Source organism: Coturnix japonica, chromosome 4, assembly GCF_054131305.1.
Source record: "Coturnix japonica strain WE chromosome 4, WE-NBRP24, whole genome shotgun sequence".
NCBI classification, from domain to species: Eukaryota; Metazoa; Chordata; class Aves; order Galliformes; family Phasianidae; genus Coturnix; species Coturnix japonica.
The window spans coordinates 38098605-38120555 of NC_140666.1; the positions used below are offsets into that span (position 1 = coordinate 38098605).

General features: G+C 38.2%; 1 protein-coding gene and 1 long non-coding RNA gene across 5 annotated transcripts in view; one reads left to right on the forward strand and one right to left on the reverse strand.

Annotated features, from left to right (window-relative positions):
• The window catches only part of FHIP1A (FHF complex subunit HOOK interacting protein 1A), an 82147-nt gene that overhangs the window by 29050 nt on the left and 31146 nt on the right, over positions 1 to 21951 (forward strand). For 3 of the 4 annotated variants that reach the window (XM_085546525.1, XM_085546530.1, XM_085546526.1), the window contains exons 3-5: positions 14812 to 15043; positions 15963 to 16589; positions 21254 to 21412. In XM_085546525.1, coding sequence (XP_085402651.1) covers positions 14942 to 15043; positions 15963 to 16589; positions 21254 to 21412 — 888 coding nt within the window. In that variant the 5' untranslated portion in view covers positions 14812 to 14941. Of the gene's footprint in view, positions 1 to 9517; positions 9559 to 14811; positions 15044 to 15962; positions 16590 to 21253; positions 21413 to 21951 lie in introns of those variants that run through there. The other variant, XM_085546527.1, reaches the window with a different exon arrangement.
• On the reverse strand, positions 327 to 4770 carry LOC146761032 (uncharacterized). The gene is made up of 2 exons (XR_014945772.1): positions 4577 to 4770; positions 327 to 2542 (listed from the first exon to the last, which is right to left on the reverse strand). It is a non-coding gene; the product is annotated as an uncharacterized LOC146761032 (long non-coding RNA).

Genomic DNA, 21951 nt, shown 5'->3' on the forward strand with positions numbered 1-21951 from the left:
AGTAGTGAGTCCTTACACTTATACTGTTGACCCATAGGTAGCTGGCAGTTAATTATCCCATCTGTCCTCCTTTCCATTGCTGTCACAGGACATGCTCACTGTGGAAATTAATATGGAAGGAATGTTATGGCCCTCGTGATCTTGTGTTGTCTTTCAATATGATGGCTGCCCATTTAAGTGCTCAAGTTGTAGCATAAAAAATGATACAGGATAGTGGTATCCTGTAGTGTATCCTTTTCAGTAAATGGTGAGTGTTTTATGGTAGAAAACATACCTGTGACAGAACACTGTCAAAAAGATTATTACAAATAAACAAGCTTCTGTTGTTAATTTGACAGTACCCCACTGCTTGCTTTTTTATTATTATTATTTTTGTTGGGGATTAGAGAACATAAGCCAAGTGTAATATAGTACATCGTAGATACAAAAATACTTGTCGCTTAATCCTTACTGTTACCGCAGTAAAACGGACAGATGCTATTGAAATCATAGTAACAAGCAATGTTTTCCTGCCAGCTGCATGGTTAGAACTTGTCTTTGGGCTTTTGGAAGAGTCAGGAGAATGACACAGAAGGGTTGTGCTTGTAACAGCATTAGCTCTACAGGTGTATATTTCCAGGTGCAGAACACTTGACTTCAGAGCTGCAGTCCTACTTAAGAATATAGTTCTAATATGCTGCTTGGTTATTTTGGTTCAACGCCATTCATTGGTATAATTATCTTTACTAGACATTAATAAGTAGGTTTAATATTCAAACCCATTGTGTTAGAGATAAGTGTGCCAATGGGCCTTATCAGTTGAGCAAAATGTAAATTTTTACTTGTTTATCTCATTAGTCTTTAATAAGGCTGTGCTTTGCAGATCATGGCTGCATCATCTATTGATTGTGTCCTCTAATCTATGAAGCAAAATGGCACTGTGATAATAGCCATACATTGCTTGAAATCCTCCTATCCATGTTCTGGGATACTTAATGTATTTTTTTCCCTCCCTTTAGAGGGCTTTGCATCATCTTATCTGTGCGGTGACAAAATAAAAAAATAAAGGTAAGATGAGAATTCATTACTTGTAGACCTTGAGCTTAGAAGCTTATCCCCAAGCAGGGGTTTTCCCAAGCCTTGGTAACAGTGACTTGTTATGTTAACAATAATCAAAGCCCTCCCAAAGTCTGTTTCTCCTACCTTACAGGAGAAACTGAGTTGAATGATTTGCTTTAGGCTCACATTGAGCTCTTGCATGTAGGCTGGTCCTTCTGTGGCCACTTTTATCAATTTCTTTGGACAGTTGTGTGTCCAGTATGCTATTCAGAGAAGTAAGAGGAATTTTAAGAGAGATGTGAGAATTCTTCTGGCAAGTCCTCTTCATACTTTTTCTCATCAAAGTGACTATACAAATTTTGTCTGATTCCAGTGAGTTTTGTTCAGCTCATCTAGAAGTTCTCATGGCTTGAGGTCTTTCCCAGTAGATGTAAGATTTGGTATCTATGTGGGAGCACGATTGGTTCTTGCAACTGAGGCAACAAACTCAGTCACTTCAACTTGTAAATTGATTTGGTTCACACTGAATTCCGTGAAGTCTTTGTTTTGAAAGTTTGATATTAATCTTCTCTGGCTGGTTTCTTTAATGATTACACCAGTTTGTAGAAAAATATTAGAATTATACTTCAGATTTCTCTGAAATGCTCTATCGTCAGTGGATCTATCATTTAAATGGTTGCTAGAAGTGCAAGATTTATTTCTTTCCTTGCCATCTTGTGTGAAATTGGTATTTAAAACCCTTTGTAGTACTCCGAGGGACGTGAGATGGGACAACTGGTGTAGTGCTGGATTTTAACTGCAGTAGCTACAGCCCTCAGGGGTCCACAAAATCAATTTACTGCTTCTGGTGGTAGGTTTACTGTGCTAGTAGTCGTACATCATAGTACTGTGTTTTATTTTTTTGTGTTCATCTTGTTGATGATTGTGTTGGTAGATAGACACGCTGTCACAGGGAAAACTCCATTTTTCCCATTAGAGAAAAATTCATCTTGGCTTCCAGTGCTGCTGAGTTGCAGGTTGTGGTGACATTGTAGCAGCTCCACCTATAATTGTTGAGTTCACCTGTTTTGAATGTTCATGTGTTGGCAGCTCTGGGCGCTGGTTCTTTCCAGTTAGCTTCATTGCTGTGGCATGTGTTATTGCAGATGGATGTGCTTTTGCTACCTGCACTTCTGAAGAGAGGTCTTCTGCCATCTTTCATTAACTTGTCATTAGTCTTATGTGGTTGGCTCAGTGCTGACTCAGTAGTAACACCATTTACTTTCAGTTACTTCTCTGGAGTGTGCACTTGTTTGTAAATTTTCCTGTAAAGTCAATGAAGTGCCTCCTTGGACATTCAGTGACTTTCTTGGTACTGGAGGTTAATGTTATTCGGAGTGCAATATGCTTGGGAGCAGCAGAAATACCCAAGTGCTGGCTAGTAGAGAGACATTCAGGAAGAGTTTTGAAGCACATCATCGCTGGAGCACCTATGGAATGAGTTGTGATGCAAGTGATGTGGTGTCTGTGGGGAGACAAGGGTTTGAAGATAAACCAGTAAGATGCGGAAAAAACAGAGTACAGAGATATCAATGGCTGTTGCAACTGTAGGACTACTGTACATTCAGTTTCAGCAGAGAGCTAACTGGTAAATGATGACAGTTTTGCATATACTACTACTGTACTTTTCTTATTTGATATATCAAATAAAAAACTGATTTGAAGAGATTTCTAGTTCTTAAAGCCTATTTACTCTCTTAAATCAGAGAGGAGAAAAAGATTGTAATTTAATTTCAAGAAATATGTGCTCAGGAATAAAGTTGGAATCATAGTCTCAAATATGTGGTTATGGCTGAGTAACGTTCAAGGCATGTGCAAACAGACCAACTGTCACGTACCTTTTCTGACTCTTTCTGCTTTCAACTTGTACTTTGGAGCTCTGAGAGGATTGTTTTGTCGTATGTAACTTTGCCTCAGGCAATTTTGGATAACGTACATACTGCAGTTTTCAGGAAAATGATAAAGATGCACTGAAAAATAATGGGCTGAGGGGAAATGGGGTAGGAAAGGCACTAGATTTCAGGATTTCAAATACTACTCAACCACTTGTAAAAACAAGAACTAAAATAAGTGTTGGTGTGACTGTAACTTCTACAGCTCCAAAAGCCTAAGAAGGAGGGATGGCAGCAGGAGTGAAAAGCAGCAACGTTCCCAAAGACTTGCTCAGAAGTTTCCCACTTTCGGAGGCGAGCCCACAGGAATACGAACAGTGTATCGCGGGGTGGGACTTGTGCTTTCCCACGCCTGTAGTTGTCTCCTTAGGTGTTACAAAATCCGATGAGAGAGGTTGTGGTTCGACTTGGTTATCTGTGCAAAGAAGCATTCCTGCTAGAGCTGGCATCCGGCTGCGTTCAATGCTGGGCTATCAGTTTTGAGCATTTGAAGTCTTAGAAAGTTTAAATAGTAAATGAATGTTTTTTAAAGTGATTTGTGATGTTAACTCCACCTTTTGGTAGACACCATCTCCTGTAAAATTTGCAAGGTTCTTTGTTTTTCAGAGCACTCCCTTCTTTCAGATGCGTAGTCCTCATTTGCAATTCAGAAAGGGCTATTATTTGCCCTCTCTCGTCCTCTAGGGTGGACAGGTTGCTAATTTATCTTCATTCCTCACTGGACGAGAAAGGTGTCTGTAATTCTGTTCACATTTACGCAAAGGTTCAAAGGTAAGACTAAGAGATTATACACAATTGTCATGATGTGTTAGATTTCTGTAATTCTTTTATTGTTCCTTTACTTAATTGTTTTTCTTCTATCTTAAAGCTGGAAAGATGCTGGAGACAAGTGCTGGAGAGGCAGGTTTGTTTGTTTGTTTGTTTGGCAAATGCTGTCCTATGCCTTCCTCATCATCCAGACAGAGATGAACACAAGAATGGAAGATGCTGGAATTGCTTTCCGTTTCCAGTTGTGGAGGACAGGGCCAGATCTACTATCAGAGTAGATTTGTGCTATGAGATGAGAGATGAAGGATTAATTTGTACTCCACATAATGGACAGCTTAACACTGTTTACACTTAAACAAATACTTTTACTCCTGGGAAAGCTTGAGAAACAAGAAAAACACCTGCCACCTGCATAAAATACAATGAAACTGAGCAGAAATGGAAATATAAATTCAGTAACACAGGAGTTTTCTTTGATGTGGATTTTTGTGCACTAACAGGAATGCCAACTGTCTTCTTTGGATTTTGATATTCACAAGCACATGTATTAAAAGCAGAAAATTCCAAGTGCATAGAGAAAGCTGAATTCTGCCAAAGTCCACTCAACTTGCAAATTTGTACTGGAATTTTTAAGTAAGTGCACTGCTGTAGGAGCAGAGGAAGGTTTTTTTGTGAAGCAGTGCTCAGAGATAGGGGAAATATTACTTTACGGAAATTTTTGACTCTGCAATAGGAATTAATGTGACACGAAACTTCAACATTCCATGTCTGCTCTGAGCTAGAGTACAAGGTGAGAGAGAGATCAGCAAGTCCGTGTGATTTCCTATGGGACCACATACCTGGTGTTTTCTGTGTTAGGTAGCTGGAAGGAGGGGGAATAGCATTCTCTAAGTAGTACTTGTTCTGCCTTCACTTTTCTTCCTCTTTCTTATCCTTGTTCTTCAGTGAACAGTGTGCCATAGTGATTTGTGGATCTCGTCTTAAGCAATAATGTTTATTCAGTTGTTATCCCCAAATTAGGCAATTGATAGTCGTAAAAAGGAAATGAAAAAGGGTTTTGCAATTGCTTTCCTCTTTGCCAAGCATGGAATGTAATTTAGGACAAAGAGAGTTCACTGGCTTCTGGAGCTTTCTCTAAGCTAAATTGCAAATGCCTGATGCAAACAATGGGTGGTTACACCATGTTCTGTTCTTTCTGTTTTTCCTTTCTTTTTTTCTAAAAGAAGAAAAACCCCATGAAAATGGATTTACATTCATAAGTGTAAATCTGCTGGATGTAATATTTTATTACAACTTTCTGGCTAATGTCAGGTGATGAATACTACGTAGTGTGAGGTATGGAGATGACCTTTCAGGTTTTAGTAGCTTATTAAGCTTAGTAGTTTTGCTGGGTTATTTGTGAGAGGCATGTGCCATCCTACAACTTAATGAAGCAGTTGTCCTGAAGCTGTGCAACAGTGTGCTTATGGTCATCTTCTTCATACATTAGTTCATCCTGTCACTAACAGGTTATAACAGTGTAGGAAATAATCTTGACTTGGTTGATAGTCATCTTGGCTGGAAAGTCTGTCTGAAATGAGTACTTTTAGGTAATCATGTACAAAAAGATAAATGAGGATTTTAAGTCATCTAGTCAGTTATTATAGTCTGTAATATAATGAATGTACTGAGAAAGTGGGAGGTTTGTGCTGTATAATAGGTAGCTACCTAAATTTATACCCAGTTGTGAAATTATTTTTTTCCTAGGAAAAAAAAACAACTTTGTATTGCAAATGAATTCGTGAGAGTGGAAATAAATATGCTTCTAGAATAAGTAGAATGTTAACAGCTGTGCAATATTAATTCCATGCCTAGCAGTTTAGATTTAATGGCGTATTATATCCTATTCTTGGGCTTTTAATTTGAGAGAGGCAAGTAAAGAGAAGTAAAACATGTGTGTGGATGAGAGGGAGGAATTCCATGTGCAAAGTGGAAGTTCTTTTCTCAGTGAAAACTTGATAATAATCCTGTGGGGAAGCTGATAGGCTTGTTGGTTGATTGATCAAGTAATCAGGGTGACCTTTTAACAGTGTTCTTGTTTTAACTCTTGTGCTTGGGCTATATTTGGAATCTGTTGAATCATGTGAGAATTTGGAAAGAAAACAATGTTTGTGACTTCTTTATCATGAAGTAGAGATATGTGGAAAGTTTACAACATATATTTGCATGTTATTATGGATTAGTGCTGAAATCATGCACATCACCTTTATGTCACTTTCTGTACTTGAGAACATTAGTCTTGGACAACTTATGCTTATTATAAGGACTCGTTTGACATGTTATGCAAATCACTTGAAAAACTGTTTACATATTACTGTTGTAGGCATAAAATATTTAGCTGAGTCTTGTTTTCAGCAGTCTGTGTATGGGAATTACGGGTATATTGATAACTATTTTCTAGACCATTGTTCTCTCAGGAAGGTAGCGTTTCCTTTTCTGTATGCTAATGCTCTGAAAATAGTTTCCAATCTTCAGAAGATAGCCTGCTACTGCTTCACCAGCCTCACTCATTTTCCTCTCAGGAAGGTTTTCCAGATACTGATCATTTGTTTGTTACGAATTTATTTTGTGCCTTCAGCTATAGACACTGCTTAAACTTTAAAAAAGAAAAAACATATGAAAACAAAACCCCTTTAAAAAGGAAGCTCATTCAGCATTGCACCTTCAAGAAACTTGTGTTTTCCTAAACTACGAGCAAGCTGGGGCCAGGCTCTTGTGACCTAATTCTGACATCTGTGTCACATGTTATCTTGCAACGATACAGATTTTTCTCTTCCACAAGCATAACCAGAACATAAAGTAGGGTTTATGTAATGTCTGTTTTCTGAATATGCCGCTCCTTTTGACTCCTGCGTGGTGACAGATTTTGAAATAAACTCTGTACAAATTCCCTGTAGAGATGGGGATGTTGGTAACAACAGCTTTTTCCCAATAATTCACTTCAGAGATGACCGAAAAAAAAATTACTGCTGTAGATGCAGCAGCTGATATTTGCAGTTCCTCTATGAATCAGTGAATTGGTAGCATAGCTCTCATTTGATGTCATGTTCTGTACCCTTTGTGGCTGTTCTCCTTTGAAACTTGATATGAAAGTATATTCACAATATGGTTTTAAATTGAGGTTTTTCTGTTTGTTTTTTTATGATCTTTCACCCAGTCCAACTACGAACACTTCAGTCTGTGATCGTTGGCCATGTTCATGACTTGGTTCTCTCAGGAAAAATGCTTTTCTTTTGACTGTGTTTTGGGAATGAACGAGCGAACTTAAAGTTCTTCAGTCAAGCTCAATTCAATGATATCTGCATTCCTTACCATATACATAGAAACAAACTTTTCTGCAATGTAATTTTAGTTTTCAATTTTAAATCAAGTATCTAATAGTCCTTTTATAGCAATTGTCTGTATGTGATAACAAGATAACTCAGTCATATGGCATTTGAGTGTTTCTGTCAAAGAAAGCATAGAGAGATGTATCTTGGATGCTATGAACCTCAGCTGTGTTTTTATTTTCAAGTTTTTAACCGGCATTATGTGTTCTCAGCCTCTAATTCTCACTGAATTGTCATCTTTCTATAGTAGGCCAAGAGTGGGGGAGGTCAAATAAAACAGAGAAACAGGTTTATGTTCCTTATAAGTCTAAAAGGAGCAAGTAATACCACTAGATTGGCAACCTTATTTCCCATGGCCCTTTCTTAGTTTCAGATTGATGACCTAGGAGTATGAATGTGCAGCTCCTTCCTCCTGGGTCTTTGTAAGAGAACCTGCAGTGATGGTATGCTCCTGAGTTCCAGGAAAATTGCTTGTGTACAAATGATGGTGGTAGATAAACATGCCCTGTGGAGCCTTCCTTAAGAAGGTCAAAGTCTCCATCAGGTATTCCGCTTTGTTTAATTACAGTTTCCTTGAGCACTTGCTGCCATTTCTCTAGCTTTGGTAATATGCCCTTTGTTGAACTGTTTCTGCTGTTTAACTGTACCTCCAAGATCCACTGTATGTAATTTCTGGCCTAATCCATCAATCCGTTTTGGACCATACCATCCAACTGGGCTCTCTGTTCTTTCATTTTAGCTGATCCATGCAGCAAAAATAGCTGTAGATTGGGCTGAGCCTGCGTTCCATTGCTCAGGCTGTAAGTGAGAGAGTTGATCCTGGTGCCTGCCTTTCAGTGGGCTCATTGATGCTGCTGCTGCACTGTGGAATCGGGGTGGTTGGGTGTGCACCCTGCCTGGCACCACTGCTGTACTTACTCTGGGGTATTGCTCGTTCACATGACTGGAGAGCTGTGTATTTATTTAATGCCATGAACTGAATCCCCTAATGACTAACACCATGGGATTACGTGCATCACGTGAAGAGGTTAGTAGTACCCAAATTTAGCTATCTGAGCTGGTGTGAAGCCACAAAAAGCACGTGAGTAGGGTATGTCTCAGGAGGTTTAAGGATAGGTGAATAGTGTTTTTAACTGACTGCAGGTGGGACAGGAAGATTTTTATCTCATTATAAAACATGCTGCATGTAGTTTCTCTCAGGAGGTAGAGCTTCTTATATGGTCTCCGTGGGGACAGATCGTACAACACTTTCATGTTATCAGGTTGGATTAAATTGTGCTTGATGAAAACAGATTGATACTTTATTAACTGTGTTGCTTCACAATTTGTGATGGCTTGTTCTCTGTTAAGCTTTTAAGCAGATTGCTTAATTGATGTAAAACGTATCTTCTTCCACCTGCACATGGAAGGCATCGTCTCACTGCAGATACTGGATAGTGATGACAGGTGGAAGAAAGCTGGCTGAATGTGAGATGTTTGCTTGAGGTGTACAAAGGACAAGACAATTAGTGGACTGCAGTATTGAAAGGTAGAAAAACAAATGAAGGAGGAGGGGAATTGTTAACGTCATTTAAGTGTTCCTTTGTTAATATGTTATAGTTTTCCTACTAATAGAGTTCCACTGATGAGTAATACATAAGCAAAAAGAGAACCCTATGATGCAGTGGCTTTTGACCACCAACATTTTTTCAGTTACCCACCTCAGTTGCTGTTCTCCACTGAACGAGCTGTATCCCTTCTGTGTTCTGGCAGTGAATGTTTTAGATCATTAAGAGTGAGGGTGTGACTTTTCTTCATAGGCTTGTAGCAAGACGTAGTCCCTAAAGAAAAGCTGGCAAACGAATGCAGATAGTGTTCTTTTCCATCAAAAATAAACAAACCTTGAAGAAGGTCTCTTTTAAGCTGGAATTAAATTGAGGCATGCTAAAAATTGTCACTCTTTTTTTCATCTACTGTCCCTCATCCACTTATCAGAGACTGCAGAGATGTGGTTATATAGCAGTGCTTAAGACCACATAATTTCCCTCTGCTCCTTTGAAGTTGTCTAATTTCAAGCTCCTTTATGCCATGCTGTTCCATGAAAATCTTTCGGGATATGCTGTTTCTTTCATTAACATAAAGGCTTCTTATCCATCTCTCCCTTGTTCTGGACTGACAGGGTGGAAATCTTTTACCAGCAGGACAGCATTCAGAATTTGGTTGCAGAAGTACAGTTGCACATGAGAACTGCTGGAGATGATTGAACTGGGAAACCTTGCAGTGTATTTTGGCTCTGTATTCTAATATTGCCTTGCTATGTAAGGCTGTGCATCTTTTTTCTGTATGTCATGTGTTGCCTGATAAGATCTAATCATGCAAACTTCTTTGCTGCTTTTTTTAAAATCAAAAGTGAAAGTTGTGAAGAGGTGTTCCAGTGGGTGTGGACTTTGCTGCAGAGATCAGCTTCAGGGCAGGTAAGACTGCGCTGGGCAAGGGAACTGAAGTGAAAAAGGCTGATTAAAAAGCTTTTTTCAGGGCTTTTTTTTGAAGCCAGCAAATGCAATGTGCCTGTGCAGGGGTGCTGGCAGCTTGCAGTTTATTTGGTGCCTGTCTCCAAGGGGAAAGTGGATCCTATCCCAGGAGCTGGCAGGGCACATTGAGAAAGCTTTAAACTAGGCATGAAAGGGGAAGGGCATAAAATGAGACTTGCTGGAGTGAAGCGAGTAGTTCAGAAATTTTGACTGGATTTGATGGGGGAAGAGAGTGGAGGTCAGTGGGACAGTGAAGGGCTCAGGGATGTTGTCATTGTAGAAGATCACAGGAAAAAAACCTCTGAACTGTCCTGAAGGATCTTCTGAGAACTCCTCAGAAGAGGTAGTGTTGTGGATCCCCCATCCAATGCCCTCTAGGAACCAGTGGGGGGAAATGTCAGATTTCTTTTGGAGGTTTGAGGGAGAGCCCCTTTAGAAAGGTGGTGTGTGGGAATACAAGAAGGACTGTACAGGGCATCAGCTGTGCAGCCAGATAAACAGCATGAGAACCAAGGACACCTCTAGAAGAAGAAAGAACAGCTCATGGCTCTGATTGGACGACTGCATGCATGAACGACTGAAGAAGTGTTTGTGAAATGTTCTGTTGATATGTAGGGGCGAATGGGAAAGCTAGGAAAAGAAAACTTGTGAAGGTTTATAAGTGATGTGAGAACTTGTAATAAATGATTTGGATTGTTCACGTCTGAGTCCGTGCATCAGATGCAGCAGTGGTGTGCCAGGAAGCCCAGCTGGAGTGCCTTTGCTCTAGTGCATGATGTGGGAAATAAGCAGGATTTGGAAACCATGATAGGCTTGGAAAATTATGATCTCATAGCTATCATGGAAATGTGGTGTGATAAATCTCATGACTGGCATACTGTGATTGAGGGCTACAGGCGTTTTTTTTTCAGATGAGATAGACAGGGTAGGAGGGGAGAGGGAGTTGCCCTCAGTGCTAGGAAGTGGATACATTATGAAGAGCTGTCTGAGTAACAGCCATGACCAGATTGAGAGCTTATGGGCAGCCTGGTCTAGTGGCTGGTAACCCTGCACATAGCAGAGGATTGTAACTGGATGATCACTGTGGTCCTTTTCAACCTAGGTCATTCTATGATTTTATGATTCTATAACTTGACAAAGGATTCTCCGCTGAGCTGTTCTTCCAGTGTGCTTTGCAATAAAACAAGTGCTTCTGTTGTTTGGGGAGTTGAGCCCTGTAATTAGCTGTGGAATAAGGGTTGAAGATTTACAGACTTCTGAAGGAAAACTGAAAGCAGATATCTGCTGCCAGTCCAGCGGCATCATCATTAATCTAAAACTACTCAGTTCAACACTGAACTGATAAAAAATGATTAAAATAAACAATTATTTTTGTTTTTAGTGATGCCCAAGTTCATGCCAACCTCTTATGTGATTGGCATTTTATAAATTATTTCATTTTCCCTAATTTTTATGCAGTATTATCAGGCTATTTGTCCTACTTAGTCAGAGTTAATTTTAGTTTGCAAGGAATAATTCAATGTTGCCATTACTGTAGCACATTTGGCCTTGCAAAATAATTGGGAAAACCTGCTAATCTAGTGGAAAATAAATCTGCTTACAGTGAATACAATGAATATATTATTTGTACTATTGCTGTAATAAGAGCATAGGAACTGAGATAGATTTGTATCTTAAAATATAATATCTCTTCCAATTCAGTTTCCTTTTTCAAGCATGTATCCTGCTTTCAGTAGTTACTCTGTTGCCTCTTAAATTGATAAAATTGTGTATATTTTTTGAAACAGTATCTCAGACTCTGAAGTCTTCAAAGCTTGCACAATCTATTTATGTTTTGTATTGCTAAAAGGTCATTACGGTTTCTAGATTGGAAATATTTACTTTCTTAGGGGAATTGATCTGATTTTAGGGAAGTTATTGCATGTTGCAGTCTTGCTTCTTGCTGTCTAGTTGCTTTTAAAATAGAGATGATTAAAAGGCCACGGTCTTTGACACTGGGAAGGGAAGGTCTGTGCTTTCTCAATTTCTGATCTGATAGCTGGGTTAAGTGCAAGGCTAGAGGCAAGTTGCTTTGTTTTTGGCTAAAAAAACATAAACTGGGCAGTTATGCTCTTTGTTCCAACCTTTACACAGTCTGTTTATGATAAATTTGTGCAATAGGGTTGGACATTCAGAACAAACATTTTGATTAATTTTGCTGTTTGAGAGGTTTCTGCTTGTCACCAAGGGATGGATGAGCATTTCAAGATTGTTATTAGATATGTAAATAACTTTAATGTTGTGATGTATGTACATGCAGTCTACTGTTAAGTGCGGGGATTTTTGGAACGTGTGAATGCTGGAGGTGAATTTGCTGATTTACAGTATTTGTCACTTCTATCCCAAAGATCTCTGTGAAGCAATGGGAAAGCGTTTGTGCAGGTAGTAACAAAACATGGCAAGTAGATTGGGCAGAATGCAAGCAACAGCAGCTCAAAGGAGTCTTTGTAAAGTTTCCTGTGGTTGGTGGTATAGAATTCCTACAGTTTGCTGCGTTTTCTCCTTTGTCCAGGGCCGTTTCCCTACTTTTTCCCTTTTTCGACCTCCTCCTCTTCCCGTGGGTCTGCTCACCCCCTGGCAATGGAAACAGGCAGAACTATGACAGAAACCTGTTTTCATCTACCACCATCAGAGTGTATAGAAGGTGTGACTTGAATCAAACTGCTGACATGAATCAGAGAACACTCATTGTGTCAATATGAGTATGCCCAAATCAGGATTTGGAGATGGCAAAGAGCTCTTAAATATCTCGTATAAAAAATAAACGTGGGGGCCTTCATGTAGGAAAGCAAGGAGTGTGCCTGCTTGTCATGGGGGGGTGTGTGGCATGTCTGTTCTTTGCATTTACATTCCGGAGCTTTGCGTGCATCTCAAGAGTCTTATGTCGCGAGTTTGATTTTTATCAGCATTACTGAAGAAAGCCATCACTTCCCTTTTATTGTTCTTTGCTAGCTTAAATAGTTGACCAGAAGTTTGTGATTTGACTTTTGGTATTGTTTTGATGACTATCTCCCATGTGATACGTAGATGTGTAATATCACTTTCTTTTATTTAAATAAACTCTTTAACAATATGCAGACTCTACCTTGAAACAACCTCTAAATTGGAAAGTCAAGCAACTCAAAACTAGTAAATTCCAGAAATGAGCTTGCCTCTGCATTGTTAATTAAGTTCTCTTGCTGCACCTTATGATACCATCTTTAATTACGTGATCGCATTAGTTTTTCTAAAGCTGCTTGCTTGATTTCATGCACAGGACAGATCTGCTTGAGGGGTGAATTGGGGTTGTAACAGCGAAGGACACTTCTGCCTGCAGGAGACTGCTCAGCTTCTATGGAAATGGGAAGATTTATGTTTAGAAGAGGGCTGATGAAAGGGAAACTGCTTTGCAGTGGACAGGTGATGTAATGAGTAGGTCAGTTAAACATTCCTTTGGGTTGTTAGATATTATACTAAGCAAACTACTCAGAGCAGACTTTTTCTGCCGCTTCTAGGAAATGCCACCAATAGGTATGTGTATGTGTTGAACACATGGTAAGAAATGGAGGGGAGCATTGTTTTGCAAGCAGTGTTACTCAAAGAGATAAATAGACCCCCAGATTTTTTTCTTCAAAAGGGATAAACTGTATCGTGTTAATTGTATTGCATGGGAATATTTAGTAAATATGTCATATGCATTTTATGTGCAAGGGCTGGGGGTTAGAGGGAAGATCCTGGTTTGCAATTGAATCTTGAACATGTGAACATACAGAGGAACAAGGTGGCATTTTATTAGAAACTTTTGTTTGTTTTCTGTTTGTCTCAGAAATATTAATATTGTAGCCTGGAGTTTTTTTGGCTATTTTAAACACTGCAAAATTTGCTGATGTTTTTGTGGCTGTCTGTATGTTTTGCTGCTTCAAGAAGATACGTTGTGCGGAGCATACCTGCAAAAGAGCAGAGATATCTGTTGCAGGGTAAAGATAAATATATTTTAGGATACATGCATAGGAATATCTACTATATGAGCAAAGAATTGCTTTATGGAGTGTGGCATCTTATGTTACAGAGAACTGGTAATGTATTTATGTAAGACAAAGAATATCCAGGTCTTTTGGGGTTCTAATGGAGAGGGAGAAAAGCAGAACATTTCAAAATGTACTCCAATGAAAATAATTCCTCTATAATATACATGAGCTGTAGGAACATGTTGTGTGTTTATTGTCCTCCTGAACTCTGGAGTATTTTTGCTCTGATATGAAATTAAATTAATAGCCAAGTTGGTTTGCAAAGAAAAAAAAAAGAAGTTTAAAGCTGAGGGAGGTACAAAAAAGTGGAAACTGTGCAACACAGAAATTGGCTCTAAAAGGAATAACTTGTTCTCTTAAGCCTCTCAAATATCTGGGAGATATCAGTCTTCATTTCATTTTAACTTTCTCTTGTGGATTTGAAACTGCTTTGATACTCAGATAGCTAGGATCTTAAATAATGGATGAAAAGGAAGTGCAAATGTTTGGTCTTATTCTCATATTCCTTTAAAAATGATGTCTCAATTTATTTGATTTTGAATGCATGAAGGTTTTTTTTCTTTTATGTCTTTTTTTTTTAAATATATTGTTATTATTATTATATTTGTCCTTTGGAGTAGATAGAAGTACGTGCTTCTATCTGCATGTGATGTTCAACAATTATTTCCATCTCTTTATAGCACGCTTTCTGACAGAAGCATTTAAATATTTGCATTTTTATCTATTCTTCTGATACTGTTTTTAAAAATCTAGAACTAACTTGTGCTTTTTTACTAACGTAGTCTGTTCAACATTAGTTATTAAGGCACTCTGAACAGAGTTGTGTTTACAAGACAGAAACATAATGGAAACATAAAAATGTAGTGTATGCCTACGATGCTTACTGCATGAGCTTGATGTAAATTTGAATAGTGCCTTTGTTCAGAAGACCAGCTTGAGGATGTTAAATGAGGAAAAGTCTAAGATGGTGGTCACATATAACATGCTTAAAAATTTCCATCCTCCAATTGAATTGAAATGAAAAAAGGCTTTAGTGGTATCTTGAAGTAGATTCTCTGTGTGTATGTGTGTGTATATATACGTATATTTATATACACATAGAATTTGATGTATATAGATGTGTTTTGTTTTGTGTTTTTTTCTTAAACAGAGTCCTGTGGATACCAAAGCTCAAAACGGGATATTGATCTCTTCATGATGCTTGGACATCTTTTACTAACAACAGGATTTTCAAAGGAAATTCAGCATGGCCTAGTGGGTTGACCTTTGGAAACTTTATAATGTCCTCTGAAACTAGTATCAGAAAAAATCAGCAGGGTCTGAGCCTGCAGGGTGTTGACCCAGAAACTTGTATGATAGTGTTTACAACACACTGGGCACAGGTAATGCTACTGAGTTTTATTGATTTGAAGTACGTTGTATTGATGGGAATTTGCTTCACTCTTACTTCTGGAGTTGTCCTGAGTTTCTGAGGAAGAAACCTGTTTCATGCAGAACGTGACGTTGAACTGACTGCTGCAGAAAGGGGCGGTAGCATTTCTGAGATATTTCCAGTGTTAAAGAGGTTTTGTTCAAGAGACATCTTTTGACACTTAACTGCAGCAACACACTCATGTTTGGGGAGGAGCTGTTGTTCCATTGTGGTTTTGTGGCAGTTATCCTCCACAAAAGGACTAAATGCAGAGGCTTTTTCAGATAATGAACTTCATTCATTGCATGCAGAATAGAATTTAATGCAGGGGTTTGAGTGCTGGGATGATAATTATTACCCTATCTTGAAACGTATATTGAATGCTGCGAGTTTTAGGGCAGTGGTGGCCATTTGATATCACCGAAGTTGTGGCAAAGACCTATGTTGGCTTCTTTACCACTGTGAACCACCTTGTGGCATCAATGCTCTTGAGCTCAGTTACTCAGCACAAAGGGAAAGCCCTTTGATTTCAGCCCTCTCTGACAGAGAATCTTATTGCAAATATTAAAACTCAACTTATGGAGTCTTAAGAGAAACTGTCTTCTTAATGCTTAAGAGAAGTCCAAGTTTTCAGCAGCAAGACAAGTGGCAAATTTAGGTCCTTGTAAAAGTGAAGAAACAACAACTAAATTTCTGTCTTGGATATCCAAAATATTAATGTCTAGAAAGCTTGACTGACAGAAACTAGAGGTGTAAGTACAGTAGATATCATTTTGTTTTTAAGTTCTGTATTATGAATTTTGATGACTTTTTTTCCCTTTATGTATATAGGTAAGTGGATATTTTTAAATGTATGCTCAAACGATTGATCTGCCTTTGTTTATTTTTAGGTTCTAAAAATCCTAGAGAAGCATGATCCTTTGAAAAATACTCAGGCCAAGTATGGTGCAATTTCACCTGATGAAGCCAGCACTGTTCAGAATTATGTGGAGCACATGCTTTTCTTACTCATTGAGGAGCAAGCAAAGGATGCGTCAATGGGGCCCATTCTAGAGTTTGTGGTCTCAGAAAACATAATGGAGAAGCTTTTTCTTTGGAGCCTGCGGAGAGAGTTCACTGATGAGACAAAAATTGAGCAACTCAAAATGTATGAAATGCTGGTAACCCAGTCTCATCAGCCTTTGCTACATCACAAGCCGATCTTGAAGCCTTTGATGATGTTGCTGAGCTCCTGCTCAGGAACAGCTACTCCAACAGTGGAAACAGAGCTGGTTGTCCTCCTGAATCAGCTTTGTTCTATAATAGCCAAAGATCCTTCCATTCTAGAACTGTTTTTTCACACCAGTGAGGACCAAGGGGCTGCCAATTTCCTCATATTTTCCCTCCTGATTCCCTTCATTCATCGAGAAGGAACAGTAGGCCAACAGGCTCGTGATGCACTGCTCTTCATTATGTCCCTGTCGGCAGAAAACAACGTTGTTGCAAACCACATAGCAGAAAATACCTATTTTTGCCCAGTAAGTTGTTCTTACTTGGTCTTCAGTGTTAAACTAAGCATCATTATTCTTCTTGTCCCATTCTGTCTTTTTTGATAAAGATGTGTTGTAACGTACTACTACTTTTATTTCTACTAACAACTGTTTTACAAACATAATACTGTGTAAGCCAGGTCTGTCTCCAGATGCAGTCTTTCTGCTTGTTTCCACTTTACCAGTGCAGTTCCTTTCCTTTGGGCCCACATAAGTGTTTGTGGTGTGTTGGTTTTTTTTTTGTTTTTTCTGCAGGCAGTGATTATAATTGGAAAACTGATAGGAGTAGAGCAGAAGTCTTCAGGGAAGGAAACTGATCTTTCTCACCCTGAGGACCCTGTAGGATTTTGGAAGTGAAGGGAGTAGAAGTGAACCATGTTTTCTCAGGTTACGGATTCTGGTGACTAAACTTGTTTACATCAATTGTGTTTATCATACTATAACATCAGTTGAACAGTCCTGTAAATGGAAGACTTGCTCTTTGTCACAGATCTTGAGGTTCCAAGAAGCCATCTTGGCCATAACACCATCATGCTATGTAGTCTGTTACAAAACTTGGTAGTAATGTTGCGCTGTTAGGTCTGGTAAATCAGTTGCACTGCATGAACAGGATATCTTAGTGATCAAACAAATAAATAGGCTAACAAACACTATATGCCTGCTTCTTCATACCTGCTCACAAAAATTGCTTTGAGATCTGCAATGGATGGTCTCAAAACCAAGTGTAATTCTGCAGAGAAGATGCTCCTCTGCATCAGTTTTTTGGCCTGCCCATCCACCTCAACATTTGCACAGTAGGTATTCCAGCCATAGGTCCCTATTTACTCTTATATTACTATGTTCTATGAGAGTTGTGCAGAACCAGGCTTGCAGTCTGGAGGAAGCCTGTAAGTTCCAAAATGAAACTTGGAAATGGCTTCCTTTGTCAGCTGTAAATATTGCATCAAGCATCTTGTGCTGAGAGACTCCATTTGACCCTATTTAATGGATACTGCTAAAAATATGAACTTGGTAGTTAGATTGTCCCTGAGACAGATAGCATTATTGGATCCATGCTATAACTTTCATAATTACATCTTCCAATTAATTAAAAAAGAAAAATCCTTTTTACACTGAAGATAAAAGCCAACCATATTAACCTTCAAACAGCAGGGAGCCATGATTGACAATCATTCTAATTAAGATGGCCTCTTGTCAAAATGTGCTAAAATCAGACTTGTCTGAACTATAATGAGGCTGGCCTAAGTCTGTAATAAAATTTTAATGCAGTGCCACAGAATTAGCTTGCTGGCACAAAATCTTTTTTAAGTGTGATGAGCTCAAGGACTGGTTTGTTCTGGTGAAAGACATTGCTGTAGATCAGTGCAATCAGAGTAGCTAACCCACATCTACACCACAAAACAGGTAGCACAGTCCCTTGCTGATATGGATTGCAATTGAGTATCACTGTGGTAATGCTGTTTCAGGTTCCTTGGCTAATTGGTTGCTAATACATTGGATTTTCTATACTGCACCTTACTGCATAGTGTAAACATGCCGTGGGATATAGTCTGGCAATAAGTCTGCTGCTTCATACATCCAAATCTGTGCCAATATGAACCTGAAGGCTTTCTTGAAACTGTTTTTTCAGCAAGCTTCAGTTAGCAGCTTTTCAATACTGGACTGTCTGTAGTGTTCAAAACTGTAGGTGAGTGAACTACAGTTGAGGAAGGGAACAGGCTGCAGCGAGGACGCTTCACTAAAAAATGTTTTTAACATGGAATGTGTAGACCAACTGACAGGCCAAGTTTTCAGAGGTTTTTCTGTATCTTTGGTCAAATCATTTTATGATGTTTTGACTTGCAGCTTTCCTAAATCTGTGATTTAAGGTGTTATGTGTTTGTTATTATGACAGGAAATCAGTGTTTACATAGAATTTTGATCAGGATAGCATCCCACAGCTTCTCCATAGAACTTTGTAAATACACCACAACTTAGAAAAGCAGATGTTAAAGCAGTAAGAAGTGTGGCTGTAATGAACTTGAGAAATTCAGGCATGTGTATAGGACTACAAATGTAGGAGGAGAAAGAAATATTAAAGGCAAGAAATGTATACATATGTGTAAATAAGATGGCTAGGTAGCAATTGATGATTTATTAACAACACAGCATTTTGTTTATGTAACGTTTCTGAGACAGGAAGTTACAGTCAGTCACACCGTTTTTCATGAACCAAGACAAAGACCTTAGTTGTGGAGATTGTAAAACAGAGAGACTTGTGACTCAGTGGTGAAAAAGAAGCCATTGGAGAGGCTTGTAAAAGTAGGTAAGCCTGTAGGAATACTGTGACAATTCTAAAAAAATCTCAAATCTAGAAATTGGAAAGGGTACTGTTTCAAGCAAAACAAAAGAACAAAACCTATCTTGTTCTCCTGGGATGTGAACTCATTAATTCCTTTCCTTTTATGACGATTTTCATTGATGATTGTTGCCTTCTGGTAAACTCCACGTAGTGCATATGTATGTATTATTTAGTATGTCTTCTTATCGAACGTGAAGAGTTCTGCTAGTAAATTGAAGCAGTAGTTCTATTTATACCACATTCTTCAACCAAAATTTTCAGATGCTTTTTCTTTAATGTAAGTAGAGGAAATGGCTTCCATTGGGCATGTTCCTCAGTGTTTCAGAAATGTAATTTCACATAGAGCCATTTGCTGCTCCATAACAAAAGTAATCTGTCACTTGTTACCTCAGTAGGTCAGACAAACTAAAGAATTCCTCACCTGAAGACGTGGAGTGACTGTGAACTTGCTGCTTTAGTTGCAAGTAGTGTTGTGTGCCCAAAGTCAGTATTGTGCTTCAGAACTAAACTTCCATGTCAAGGAGAAATGCAGATAGGGTGCTGCTCTGAAAATCAGTTTGCTTTCTGTGAGTGTGTGAGTTTATGAATAGCAATGAAGTTCTAAGCAGACAATGGAAAACCAAGTGTGCATTAATTAACTGATCGCAATGCAGATAAAACTCAAATTCTCTATAAAGAATTTCTTCCTAGAATTTTCTGAAGTCGGGGTTTGTGAGTGTAGGTGTGGATGGGGGGGGGAAGGGAGGGGCTATGTATATTTAAATAGGTCTGCTGAGATCCTCATGTCTTCCAGCTTTGTGTTCTACCAAGACCAAAGAAAAGAGCTCTTCAGTTCAGAGGAATATGCTTGTACACGTAAAGCTTGTGCTCAGAGGATTTAGATTTTAGGTTTCTTAGCATATTTCCTGCAACTTGTGTATATATATACAAACACATATATGTAGAGCATGTATTTTATATTTGTCTATCTGTGAAAAAAATAGTTTCCCACGGTATTTTTTTTCCATTATATTTGGCTTGATTATGCCAGAAGAATTCCTTCAAAGTTAAGTGATTTTAGGAATGGATAAGATTCAGAAGGATTGTTTTTGTCCTACTAAGTGGGTTAGCATATGTAATTGGTTACACTTGCATGTCAACAGGACCTAAATCCCCTTGGTTGCTGAGCTGTACTTTGTCAAGAATTTGTTTTCTAATAGATAAAACATTTGTGTTTCCTCTGGGCTTTAACTGTTTAGCCATGTACACATCAAGTAGCTGTTACTTGAAAGAGGAAAAATTCCTGCAAGAGTCTGTTGAATGACAGCTAAAAAGATTTCCATCAGGTTGTGTCTGAATACCCTTAAAATGAAGATCATCTTAAATGTGTCCTGAAGTTGTAGAAAATTATGTCAAAAGGGTAAAAATTGTAATTAATAGTTTAAAAGCTTCCAGCTTCAAATAGCAATAATAATTGAAAGCTTGTTCTGAAACTGCCAGTACTCAAAATATATTCTTTACCATGTAAAAAACCTTTTGGAAATTTGCTTTTTGAATTGTAACTAAAACTTCTAACTAATCTACGTGAATTGGCTAAAAGCCTTAACTGGAAACAATGTCCGTGTAGTTATTTATTTCAAGTTTTTGTTTATTTCTTCCCTTTTCTGTTCCAAGTAAATAAGGAAGGTTGATGAAAAATTATATTTTTCATCATATATATCAATATAAAAATATTATACATAATAAATATTATGTAGTGAGAATTTACTTTTTTGTGATATGGACTCAACTGAATACCAATGTCTATGAATAGAAGTCAACATACATCTGTGGCCATAGTGAGGCTGAACTTCACTATTGTTGATGGGGATACTTCCCCCACCATTTCTGTTTTCTCTTATTTCCTATTGAAAAAACTTCACGTAGGCACACGTAAGCAGTAACATGCAAATCACCTCCAGGTGACAGAATGTGACAGTGATTGCTGCTTCTGGAGGGGGTTGAAGGGAAATGTAAAATCGTGTTATAACCATTTAAAAAGAAATTGTCATTTCTGATAAAGAATGAGAAAGCTCATAAAGAAAGACAAGCTGCACTTTCCCATCTCTTTCTCCCAGATAGGAGCTCCTGGAAGAATTATATTATATAGAAGACTCTTTAAAATACTCATGTTTTTCTGCCACATAACTCTTTTCAAGAGGAAACTGAATTAATCATAACACTCTGTCATGTTACTGAAACAAGCAAGAGAAATGATTTGTTGTGTGGCAATGTTATTGATACAGATGAACATTTGGGAAGTTAACATTTCTCTTCTGTTTTTGAAATACAGGTGCTGGCAACAGGGCTAAGTGGCCTCTATTCATCTTTGCCTACAAAGTTGGAAGAAAAAGGAGAAGAGTGGCACTGCTTGCTGAAAGACGACTGGCTCTTGTCGCCTGCCCTTGTGCAATTCATGAATTCTCTTGAATTTTGCAATGCTGTGATACAGGTAATGGAGCAAAGTTGAAATAGTGGTTTTATAAACTCTGTAGATTTTTTTGAATTAGCGAGTTTGTTTTCATTTATTAGTTATGCCAACAGATGTTACTTATAAAGTGAAGGCTTTGTGCTGTTTGTCCCAGTTATAAGGATAAATTAATGTGTGTTTGGATTTCAGATGACAGATGTTAATGAATTCATCATAGGTTTTCAGACTTTTGATATTTCATCGCATAGTTGTGAGCATCTTTTGTATTTTAAAAAACAAACAAACAAACAATCACCCAATGTATTATTGCATTTTATTGCCACTGTTGACATGGACAGTAAATTGAATCCTTTTGAATATGGGGGAAAATAGTCTTTATATATATAAGCATTAAAAAAGCACTCTCTTTATATCTAAACTCTCACAATAGCGTACAAAAGAAAATAGTCTGTTTCACCTTGCAGTGCACACTGCATTAAAAAGAATGAAACAAAACACTTTCCTAAGCAGACTCTTTCTAGGAATATAATTTCATTGTAGATTAGCCTGCATAGAATCCA